The sequence below is a fragment of the Pseudorca crassidens genome, chromosome 1, assembly GCF_039906515.1.
Source record: "Pseudorca crassidens isolate mPseCra1 chromosome 1, mPseCra1.hap1, whole genome shotgun sequence".
In the NCBI taxonomy this organism is placed as follows: domain Eukaryota; kingdom Metazoa; phylum Chordata; class Mammalia; order Artiodactyla; family Delphinidae; genus Pseudorca; species Pseudorca crassidens.
The window spans coordinates 113911816-113924884 of record NC_090296.1 but is presented as its reverse complement, the minus strand read 5'-3'; the positions used below and the strand labels follow the sequence as shown (position 1 = coordinate 113924884).

Genomic DNA, 13069 nt, shown 5'->3' with positions numbered 1-13069 from the left:
CTTCCCTTTCATCACTTTAAGTATATCATGCCACTCCCTTCTGGCTTGTAGAGTTTCTGCTGAGAAACCAGCTGTTTACCTTATGCGAGTTCCCTTGTATGTTATTTGTCATTTTTCCCTTGCTGCTTTCAGTAATTTTTCTTTGTCTTTAATTTTTGCCAATTTGAGTACTATGTGTCTCAGTGTGTTTCTCCTTGGGTTTATCCTGTATGGGACTCTCTGAGCTTCCTGGACTTGGGTGGCTATTTCCTTTCCCATGTTAGGGAAGTTTTTGACTATAATCGCTTCAAATATTTTCTCTGGTCCTTTCTCTCTCTCTTCTCCTTCTGGAACCCCTATAATGCGAATGTTGTTACGCTTAATGTTGTCCCAGAGGTCTCTTAGGCTGTCTTCATTTCTTTTCATTCTTTTTCTTTATTCTGTTTGGCAGCAGTGAATTCCACCATTCTGTCTTCCAGGTCACTTATCCGTTCTTCTGCCTCAGTTATTCTGCTATTGATTCCTTCTAGTGTAGTTTTCATTTCAGTTTTGTATTGTTCATCTCTGTTTGTTCTTTAATTCTTCTAGGTCTTCGTTAAACATTTCTTGCATCTTCTTTTTACGAGGTCCTGGATTATCTTCACTATCATTATTCTGAATTCTTTTTCTGGAAGGTTGCCTATCTCCACCTCATTTAGTTGTTTTTCTGGCGTTTTATCTTGTTCCTTCATCTGGTACATAGCCCTCTGCCTTTTCATCTTGTCTATCTTTCTGTGAATGTGGTTTTTGTTCCACAGGCTGCAGGATTGTAGTTTTTCTTGGCTTCAGCTGTCTGCCCTCTGGTGGATGAGGCTATCTAAGAGGCTTGTGCAAGTTTCCTGATGGGAGGGACTGGTGGTGGGTAGAGCTGACTGTTGCTCTGGTGAGCAGAGCTCAGTAAAAGTTTAATCTGCTTGACTGTTGATGGGCGGGGCTGGGTTCCCTCCCTGTTGGTTGTTTTGCCTGAGGCAGCCGAACAGTGGAGCCTACCTGGGGTCTTTGGTGGGGCTAATGACAGACTCTGGGAGGGCTCACACCAAGGAGTACTTCCCAGAACTTCTGCTGCCAGTGTCCTTGTCCCCATGGTGAGCCACAGCCACCTTCCACCTCTGCAGGAGAGGCTCCAACACTAGCAGGTAGGTCTGGTTCAGTCTCCTATAGGGCCACTGCTCCTTCCCCTGTGTCCCAATGTGCACACTACTTTGTGTGTGCCCTCCAAGACTGGAGTTTCTGTTTCCCCCAGTCCTGTCGAAGTCCTGCAGTCAATTCCCACTAAACTTCAAAGTCTGATTCTGTAGGAATTCCTCCTTCCGTTGCCAGACCGCCAGGTTGGGAAGCCTGATGTGGGGCTCAGAACCTTCACTCCAGTGGGTTGACTTCTGTGGTATAAGTGTTCTCCAGTCTGTGAGTCACCCACCCATCAGTTATGGGATTTGATTTTACTGTGATTGCGCCCCTCCTGCCGTCTCATTGTGGCTTCTCCTTTGTCTTTGGATGTGGTGTATCTTTTTTGGTGAGTTCCAGTGTCTTCCTTTCGATGATTGTCCAGCAGCTAGTTGTGATTCTGGTGTTCTTGCAAGAGGGAGTGAGAGCACGTCCTTCTACTCCGCCATCCTATTTTCTTACTCTTAAATCTAGTATCAGTCCTGAATATAGAGAAATTTCCCTAATCTTAGTTGTAGGGTCTTATTTTAAGCAATGGGTTGTGGTTTATATCTTTTAACAATCTTTGTTTCCATTGACTATAAGGTAGTAAAAACAAATTTAGATCTCTGTAGGAGACGTACAATGACTTCTAACTCGTTCAGAAAAACTAAAATAGACATGCAATGCAGGTAACTTGTTTTCATATCTGCCAAATGTTTATATAGAGAATCAGACAAAGGTTAGATTTAAATTATTGATGTGTGGATAATACTCAAGGGTATAGTTATTATAGCTTATTTTTGATTTGGGGAGATTAGGTGGCTTGATTGAAAGCATCTACTAGTTTTCAAAACCAGGAGGAAAAAAACCCAAAAAACCCAAACCCAAAAAACAGTCTAATGGACATGAGGAAATGCATGTTGAGTCTTTCCCCAAGTTCATACATGATTTTTGTACCAGGTTTACAGCTTTGGCCTCAAAAAATGTTTCCCCCACTTCTCACCTCCCATTAAAAGCTTATGGCGGGCTTCCCTGTTGGCGCAGTGGTTGAGAGTCTGCCTGCCGATGCAGGGTACACGGGTTCGTGCCCCGGTCTGGGAAGATCCCACGTGCCGTGGAGCGCCTAGGCCCATGAGCCATGGCCGCTGAGCCTGCGCGTTCGGAGCCTGTGCTCCGCAACAGGTGAGGCCACAACAGTGAGAAGCCCATGTACCGCAAAAAATAAATAAATAAATAAATAAAAGCTTATAGCATGGAATATCTTTTTCCATCCCCTCACTTTCAGTCTGTATGTGTCCCTAGGTCTGAAGTGGGTCTCTTGTAGACAGCATATATACGGGTCTTGTTTTTGTATCCATTCAGCCAGTCTATGTCCTTTGGTTGGAGCATTTAATCCATTTACATTTAAGGTAAGTATTGATATGTATGTTCCTATTACCATTTTCTTAATTGTTTTGGGTTTTTGTAGGTATTTTCCTTCTCTTGTGTTTGCTGCCTAGAGAATTTCCTTTAGCATTTGTTGTAGAGCTGGTTTGGTGGTGCTGAATTCTCTTAGTTTTTGCTTGTCTGTAAAGGTTTTAGTTTCTCCGTCAAATCTGAATGAGATCCTTGCTGGGTAGAGTAATCTTGGTTGTAGGTTTTCCCCCTTCATCACTTTAAATATGTCCTGCCACTCCCATCTGGCTTGCAGAGTTTCTCCTGAAAGATCAGCTGTTAACCCTATGGGATTCCCTTGTATGTTATTTGTTGTTTTTCCCTTGCTGCTTTTAATATTTTTTCTTTGTGTTTAATTTTTGATACGTTGATTAATACATGTCTTGGTGTGTCTCTCCTTGGATTTATCCTGTATGGGACTCTCTGTGCTTCCTGGGCTTGATTAGCAATTCTCATATCAGACAAAATAGACTTTAAAACAAAGACTATTCACAAGAGACAAAGAAGGATACCACAAGGCTTCCCTGGTGGCGCAGTGGTTGAGAGTCCGCCTGCTGATGCAGGGGATACGGGTTCGTGCCCCGGTCCAGGAAGATCCCACATGCCGCGGAGTGGCTGGGCCCGTGAGCCATGGCCGCTGAGCCTGCGTGTCTGGAGCCTGTGCTCCGCAACAGGAGAGGCCACAACAGTGAGAGGCCCACATACCGCAAATAAAAACAAAAACAAAAGAAAAAAAAAAGGACACTACATAATGATCAACATATCATTCCAAGAAGAAGATATAACAATTGTAAATATTTATGCACCCAACGTAGGAGCACCTCAATACATAAGGCAAATACTAACAGCCATAAAAGGGGAAATCGACAGTAACACATTCATAGTAGGGGACTTTAACACCCTACTTTCACCAGTGGACAGATCATCCAAAATGAAAATAAATAAGGGAACACAAGCTTTAAATGATACATTAAACAAGATGGACTTAATTGATATTTATAGGACATTCCATCCAGAAACAACAGAATACACTTTCTTCTCAAGTGTTCATGGAACATTCTCCAGGATAGATCATATCTTGGGTCACAAATCAAGCCTTGGTAAATTTAAGAAAATTGAAATCGTACCAAGCATCTTTTCCGACCACATCACTATGAGACTAGATTTCAATTACAGGAAAAAATCTGTAAAAAATACAAATGCATGGAGGCTGAACAATACACTAGTTAATAACCAAGAGATCACTGAAGAAATCAAAGAGGAAATCAAAAAATACCGAGATACAAATGACAATGGAAACATGATGACCCAAAACCTATAGAATGCAGCAAAAGCAGTTCTAAGAGGGAAGTTTATAGCAATACAATCCTACCTTAAGAGACAAGAAACATCTCAAACAACCTAACCTTACACCTAAAACACTTAGAGAAAGAAGAACAAAAAACCCTCAAACTTAGCAGAAGGAAAGAACTCATAAAGATCAGATCAGAAATAAATGAAAAAGAAATGAAGGTAATGATAGCAAAGATCAATAAAACTAAAAGCTGGTTCTTTGAGAAGATAAACAAAATTGATAAACCATTAGCCAGACTCATCAAGAAAAAAAGGGAGAAAACTCAAATCAATAGAACTAGAAATGAAAAAGGAGAAGTAACAACTGACACTGCAGAAATACAAAGGATAATGAGAGATTACTAAAAGCAACTATATGCCAATAAAATGGACAACCTGGGGACTTCCCTGGTGGCGCAGTGGTTAAGAATCTGCCTGCTAGTGCAGTGGACACAGGTTCGATCCCTGGTCTGGGAAGAGCCCACATGCCACAGAGTAACTAAGCCCGTGCGCCACAACTACTGAGCCTGCACTCTAGAGCCCGCAAGCCACAACTACTGAGCCCATGTGCCACAACTACTGAAGCCCGCACACCTAGAGCCCATGCTCTGCAACCAGAGAAGCCACCGCAATGAGAAGCCCACGCACTGCAATGAAGAGTAGCCCCTACTTGCCGCAACTACAGAAAGCCCACATGGGGCAATGAAGACACAATGCAGCCAAAGATAAAAAAACTAAAATAAATAAATTTATTTAAAAAAAATGGACAACCTGGAAAAAATGGACAAATTCTTAGAAATGCATAACCTTCCAAGACTGAACCAGGAAGAAATAGAAAATATGAACAGAGCAATCACAAGCACTGAAATTGAAACTGTGATTAAAAATCTTCCAACAAACAAAAGCCCAGGACCAGACGGCTTCACAGGCGAATTCTGTCAAACATTTAGAGAAGAGCTAACACCTATCCTTCTCAAACTCTTCCAAAATGTAGCAGAGGGAGGAACACACCCAAACTCTACTAGGCCACCATCACCCTGATACCAAAACCAGACAAAGATGTCACAAAGAAAGACACCTACAGGCCAATATCACTGATGAATATAGATGCAAAAATCCTCAAAATACTAGCAAACAGAATCCAACAGCACATTAAAAGGATCATACACCGTGATCAATTGGGGTTTATCCCAGGAATGCAAGAATTCTTCAATATACACAAATCAATGTGATACAACATATTAACAAATCAAAGGAGAAAAACCGTATGATCATCTCAATAGATGCAGAGAAAGGTTTTGACAAAATTCAACACCCATTTATGATAAAAACCCTGCAGAAAGTAGGCATAGAGGGAACTTACCTCAACATAATAAAGGCCATATATGACAAATCCACAGCCAACATCGTCCTCAGTGGTGAAAAACTGAAACCATTTCCACTACGATCAGGAACAAGACAAGGTTGCCCACTCTCACCACTATTATTCAACATAGTTTTGGAAGTTTTAGCCACCGCAATCAGAGAAGAAAAAGAAATAAAAGGAATCCAAATTGGAAAAGAAGAAGTAAAGCTGTCACTTTGCAGTTGACATGTTACTATACATAGAGAATCCTAAAGATGCCACCAGACAACTACTAGAGCTAATCAATGAATTTGGTGAAGTAGCAGGATACAAAATTAATGCACAGAAATCTCTGGCATTCCTATACACTAATGCTGAAAAATCTGAAATAGAAATTAAGGAAACACTCCCATTTACCATTGCAACAAAATGAATAAAATATCTAGGAATAAATAAAATAAATCTAGGAATAAAATAAATAAATAATAAATAAATAAATAAAATAAAATAAATCTAGGAATAAAATATCTAGGAATAAACCTGCCTAAGGAGACAAAAGACCTGTATGCAGAACATTATAAGACACTGATGAAAGAAATTAAAGATGATACCAACAGATGGAGAGATATACCATGTTCTTGGATTGGAAGAATCAACATAGTTAAAATGACTCTACTGCCCAAAGCAATCTACAGTTACAATGCAATCCCTATCAAACTACCACTGACATTTTTCACAGAACTAGAACAAAAAATTTCACAATTTGTTTGAGACACAAAAGAAAAAAGAAAGAAATGTTATTTGTTGTTTTTCCCTTGCTGCTTTTAATATTTTTTCTTTGTGTTTAATTTTTGATAGTTTGATTAATACATGTCTTGGTGTGTCTCTCCTTGGATTTATCCTGTATGGGACTCTCTGTGCTTCCTGGACTTGATTAGCAATTCTCATATCAGACAAAATAGACTTTAAAACAAAGACTATCACAAGAGACAAAGAAGGATACTACAAGGCTTCCCTGGTGTCGCCGAATAGCCAAAGCATTCTTGAGAACGAAAAACGGAGCTGGAGGAATCAGGCTCCCTTACTTCAGACTATACTACAAAGCTACAGTAATCAAGACAGTATGTTACTGGCACAAAAACAAATATAGATCAGTGGAACAGGTTAGAAATCCCAGAGATAAACCCACACACATATGGTCACCTTATCTTTGATAAAGGAGGCAAGAATATACAGTGGAGAAAAGACAGCCTCTTCAATAAGTGGTGCTGGGAGAACTAGACAGCTACATGTAAAAGAATGAAATTAGAACACTCCCTTACACCATACACAAAAATAAACTCAAAATGGATTAAAGACCTAAATGTAAGGGCAGACACTATCAAACTCTTAGAGGAAAACATAGGCACAACACTCCATGACATAAATCACAGCAAGATCTTTTTTGATGCACCTCCTAGAGTAATGGAAATAAAAACAAAAATAAACAAATGGGACCTAATGAAACTTAAAAACTTTTGCACAGCAAAGGAAAGCATAAACAAGATGAAAAGACAACCCTCAGAATGGGAGAAAATATTTGCAAATGAAGCACCTGACAAAGGATTAATCTCCAAAACTTATAAGCAGCTCACGCAGCTCGATATCAAGAAAACAAACAACCCAATCCAAAAATGGGCAGAAGACCTAAATAGACATTTCACCAGAGAACATATACAGATTACCAACAAAGACATGAAAGAATGCTCAAAATCATTAATCATTAGAGAAATGCAAATCAGAACTACAATGTGATATCATCTCACACCAGTCAGAATGGCCATCATCAAAAAATGGCATGGACATACATACACTACCAAATGTAAAATAGATAGCTAGTGGGAAGCAGCCGCATAGCACAGGGAGATCAGCTCGGTTCTTTGTGACCACCTAGAGGGGTGAGAGGGAGGGAGACGCAAGAGGGAAGAGATAATGGGGATATATGTATATGTATAACTGATTCACTTTGTTATAAAGCAGAAACTAACACACCATTGTAAAGCAATTATACTCCAATAAAGATGTTAAAAAAAAAAAGGCAAGGGGCCTTCCCTGGTGGTGCAGTGGTCAAGAATCCACCTGCCAACTCAGGGGACGTGGGTTCGAGCCCTAGTCTGGAAGATCCCACAGGCTGCAGAGCAACTAAGCCCGTGGGCCACAACTACTGCGCCTGCGCTGTAGAGCCCGCAAGCCACAGCTGCTGAGCCCATGCACCTAGAACTTGTGCTCCGCAACAAGATTAGCCACCACAATGAGAAGCCGGAGCACCACAACAAAGAGTAGCCCCTGCTCGCAGCAACCAAGACCCGATGCAGACAAAATTAAAAAATAATAAATATATTTTTAAAAATAAAAGCTTGTGGCAAAAGTTTTCAAGAATTACTAGTTTTTTAACCTTTGAACCATAAGCCTTAAGTGATTTGGACTTTGATTGATTTAGAATAGAACAGGAATATTTTAGAGCTGGAAGAGAACTTAAGAGTGTCATGTGGTCCAAAACTGCAAAAATGTGTAGTTAAGGATATTTAGTCCAGGTGCTTTGATTTGCACAGCAAATTTTTGGCTAATTTGGGACTTTCTCCTCAGTTTTTAGCTCATTGAGAGTATTTTTTTTAATATTCTCTACAAGTGGCTCTTGTTTTACAACTTTTCGGGAATGTCAGTGTTTGATTTAGCAAGTTGATTTAGAAAAGTGGAGTTATTAACAAACCAAGTAGTTAAATCATGCACATAATTCCAGAAGAAAGGTTTTTGCCATGACAAACCACAGTGCAGATATTTTATGGGTTAAATGTTTAAAGTATTTTAAGAACAATGGCTCTTCCTACTTTCTTTTTTGCTGAACCTTTGTATAAGAAGAAATTTAGAAGAAGCTTCTTGTATCCTTGGCTCTTTTCTTCCAGGGCCCTTCTAACTTTTACTTTAAGTCTTTATTTTTTATTTTAGGATATTCCTTTCGGTTTCTACCGTATCCACATGGTCATATATAGTTCCTTTTTTATCATCACAAAAGTTATTGAAGGTTATTTTGTTATCTTTACAAATTTGGCTTATTGGGAACTGGAGTTGAGATTGCAATACAGGACCCTTTATGAATTTTTTACCCACCCGATAAACTAAAAGTCCAGTTTGCCTACATTCATAATATCCACTTGAATTTTATACATCCATTCTTTTGATGCAAAAATATTGAAATGTTTATTAAAAAATAAAATCCCAACAGAGCAATGAGCATAACTTAATGTCCTAAATAAGTTAGGATTTAACATACTAATCTGCTGGGGACATATTAAAAATGTTTGAGAAAGTGCAAAATTTCTAGATGATGAGCCAACTTATTGTATCATTGTTCATAATAGTCCCCCCAAAAGGAAACAACCTAAATGTCCCTCAGTAGGGGAATGGATAAAAGAAACTGTTTCTTTCATTAATGGAATACTATCCAGCGGTTCAGATGAAGCAAGTAGATCTGTATCAACGTAACTAATTCTCAAAATCATTTTGATGAGTGAGAAAGCAAGCCATAAAGGAGTATATTCAGCGCATCACGATTTATTAAAGTCATAAAGCATACAAAACATCTTTACGTACTTAAAGATGTGTATATTTACGTAGTAGAAATTTTTAAAATGCATGTGAATGAAATGCGCTAGCTTCAGGCTAGTAGTTAGAGGACAGAAAGGGATGGAAGGTGATGCCTCAATCTCTAGAGGACAGAAAGGGATGGAAGATGAGGTTTTAGTTAAATCTGTAATTTTTTTATTTCTTTATAAATTAAAATATCGGAAGCAAATAAGGTCATTGTTAACATTTGTTAAAACTAGGGGGTAAGTAAATGGGTGTTTGTTATGATAATCTCTTAAAATTTAAAAAATGTATTTCTTAAAATAAGTGTATTTTCTTTATATATTTGTTCTCAGTGCTAAGTATCTGTCCTCATGTACTGGTCCATGCAGGCACTCTCCATCATGTATGCACAAACACATCCCCTCACATTCATTCCTTTAACAAGTATTTATTAAGTATTTCTACATAATAGGCACTGTTTTGGGTGCTAGATACAGCAGTGGACAAAACAAAGCCCTTACCATCATGGAGCTTATGTTCTAGTGGTGGAAGGTAGATAATAAATTAGAGAATATACAATATGCCCAGTGGTGGTAAGTGCTATCTATGCATGGAAAAAAGAAAAAAACAAACAAACAAACAGATAGGGGCAGTAGGAAGGACTGGGGAGGGTAGAGGGAGACTTGTTATTGTATGTAAGGTGATGAAAGGAAGGCTGTCTAATAAAGTGACATTTGAGTTGAGGCCTGAAGGAGGTGAGGAAATGTGCTCTGTGAATGTATCTGTCACCACCTCATGTCAAGTGGTGACATCTCCTAAGTTACATATCCGTTTCAGACTTCTCACCTTACCTCCATTTGACTCTATGCTTGGATGTCTAATAGATGTTTCAAACTTAAGATGTCTAAAACTCCTTTTCTTTGCCCCCAGATCTGCTTTACCCATAGTCTTCTTCATCTCATTGGTAGCTGGGACTAGGAATTTGAGACTCTTTGAAGAGTAGCTGTTATTTAAAGGCGCGGTACTAAATAGATGAGATCATTTAGAGAAGGTAAAGAAAATATCACATTTAATGATCAGGAAAAGAGAGGGGATGCTACAGGGGAGACTGAGGACTGGCCAGAGATTTGGTGGCGAGGGACCCAGGAGAGTGTGATGCCTCAAAAGCCAAGACAGGAAAATGTTTCAGGAAGGGAGTCGTTAGTGGTATCAAAATCTGCTGAGAGGTTGAAAAAGATGAAGACTGGGAATCAACTGTTACATTTGGCATCATTAAAGTCGTTAAAGTGTTCTTTTAAAAAAATGATGGGATTAAAACCTGGTTTGGAATGGATTCATGAAAGAATAGGAAATGAGGGCTTCCCTGGTGCACAGTGGTTGGGGGTCCGCCTGCCGATGCAGGGGACACGGGTTCGTGCCCTGATCTGGGAGGATCCCGCGTGCCGCGGAGCGGCTGGGCCCGTGGGCCATGGCCGCTGGGCCTGCGCGTCCGGAGCCTGTGCTCCGCGATGGGAGAGGCCACGGCAGTGAGAGGCCCACATACCGCAAAAAAAAAAAAAAAAAAGAATAGGAAATGAGGAAATGGATATGGCAAATTACAACTCTTGAGTTTTGGTATAAAGAACTGGAGAAAAATCTGGCAATATCTGAAAGGTGTTGTGGAATCAAAAGAAAGGTCTACATACACGAGTAGGTATTTCTTTTTATCATTTCTGCCCAGAGTTTGGGCTTAGAATAAAATCTAAATTTTTGTGGTTTAGTTTTGTTTTAAAGGGTCGTTATCCTCATGTTATTGCTATCGCAAGGGGAAAATATGTTACATTTTACTTCTGAAAGAAAATTAGGCAATAACTCCAATAAAATGCTGACAAAATAACCAAGTGAAAATAGAAAGAAATCTGTCACTACATCTTAGGAAATACATACCGGAGAGATCAAAGAGATTCCATTTTATTAAGTTACTACCTTTTACAATTTAATGATATTTCCTTTTTTTTTTAATTCAGTGGGGATCAGCAGTGTACTTATGTTATAAAAAATCGGTGGCAAAGACTAACACTATATCTTATAAAGCTGGTAAGTATAATTTTTCATGGAATACTTTATAAATGTATTATGGGGCCAATAAGATTAAAGAAAAAAAACAAAATCTGTCTTACGATGTGTTAGTGTCAGGACTGGGACTATAACCCATGTCTTTTGATTGTTTTGTCTTCATCCATACTTTATTGGCTGCTTAATGGAATATTAATTTTAAAAGAAGGCAAGGTTTTTAAAATATTAGGTTTAAGTAAATAACTAATAAGTAGATATCGTTCTCTTTAAGTTTTTAAATCAGTAGAAAATGTGGAAAAGTATTTATTGTCCTTTTAAATTAATGTTTCCTTAATATTTATATTAAATTTAAGCAAATCTATAGTTCATATGTAATTATATTTGAAAATAATCTGAAATATTATAAACTAACTTGTAATTTTATAATACATAGTTGAATTGCCAGAAACCTCAAAATATCAAATTATGTACAAGAGTGCAGATTCAACCTTTTAAAAAATAAATTTTTAAAGTTAGTGTCCTAGACTCCTAACTTCTTCTACCTGTGATTTTCTGGGGTCCATAGTTCATCGCTATTTCTATAGTTACTTAAAGGCTATACCGTTACTTCATGACTTGAGAAAGTAATGGAGAGTTAACCGTAAATCCTCATGGGATTAACTGGCTGGCTAGCATATAATTAGAGAATTTTAGAACTGCCTTGGACCTCTATATCTAGTTCATCTCACTTTATAGTTGAGAAAACCAGAGACCTATAGGTACATGATTTGTCCAAAGTCAAACAGATATTAGTGTAGCAGACCAACCACTCATATTCTTAGTTTATCATTTTGTATTTAACATCATGTCTGGTGATGGTTTCCACTTGACTTTAAGGGTTCAAGGTCAGGGAACCTATTTTCTGTTTCTAGTCCCACAAAATCCAGGACAAGAGTCTTCTCTGAGGGTTTGTTAGGTAGAAGATACCTGGACTACTCTCTAGACTAGTCTATTTAACATGAAATAATATGGGCACTTGAAACTCTATTTTCATGTAATCTGGGATTATTCAGAAGCTGGGGTTAAGCTGATACTATTTTAAAGACATTGTAAATATGTGACTTCTATTTTTTTGTGTATTTTTCTTGTATTTGTCCTAGAAGTTATATATATAGTCCTATAGAATATCTATTTTAATGTGTCAAAAAAACCCTAAGGGAAAGTTATTGAAAGCTAGTGAAGTGGATATATGCATTTGAACATTTCAAAAAAAAAATAGTATGTTCATATGCTTTAAGGCAGTGTGACCACAAAATGAATTTTTAGGAGTGTGTTTATATTTGTGTATGTTGCTTTAGAATAATCTTTATTGTTTACCTTACTAGCCTTTGTGGATGAAACTTGATAAATATTACGTAGTTAATATGAATAGTTTGAGGATTAAAATCTATATGAATCCTACTAAAGTATTCAGAGTTACTTGGTGAACATATATGTAATGTTTTGGTCTTCCAAAAGTGTTAAATAATAAAGCATTTTAGCCTCATTCAAATTATGAGCGCCTAAATTCAAGACATGATGAGCTAATATTTATTATTGTTTTTATAGGTCTAATTTGTAGATACCCTCAAGAAGATTATGAGTCATTCTCACTCCCAGAATCTGTTCCCCTATTTTGTTTACCAATGGGTGCAACTATTGAATGTTGGCCATCAAATAGCAAATACCCTCTCCCTGTATTTTCTACATTTGTGTTAACTGGAGCCTCAGCTGAAAAGGTACTATATGTTTAACAAATGATATCTGCAAATTTCTTGTACATTTTCAAGTCTTAAGTTTCATATGCAGAAACAATAGAAAAAAATAACTGGTTAAATTGAATCTATTACGCACACCTTTTCCACTTTGTTAAAATAACTATATATCCAGAGACATAGGAAAAGAGAATTTCATTCTGTCCCATATACCCAAGTGCTTTTTTTGTGAATATAGTGAAAGATTTTTTTCATCATCAAATGATGATCCTTCATTGCTTCATTTTCTGTGTTGTAAAAACTTTAAAGTAATACTAAAAACATTATTAAATATGCAGTGTTATTTAGAATCATAAACTGTTATATTGTTGGAATGGACTTTGGAAATCATCTAGTCTAA

General features: G+C 37.8%; 1 protein-coding gene across 10 annotated transcripts in view; it reads left to right on the top strand.

Annotated features, from left to right (window-relative positions):
- The window catches only part of DENND4A (DENN domain containing 4A), a 134600-nt gene that overhangs the window by 50380 nt on the left and 71151 nt on the right, over positions 1-13069 (top strand). For all 10 annotated transcript variants that reach the window (XM_067750926.1, XM_067750937.1, XM_067750919.1 and 7 more), the window contains 2 exons: positions 10888-10957; positions 12524-12693. In XM_067750926.1, the coding sequence (XP_067607027.1) occupies positions 10888-10957; positions 12524-12693 (240 nt within the window). The remainder of the gene's footprint in view (positions 1-10887; positions 10958-12523; positions 12694-13069) is intronic.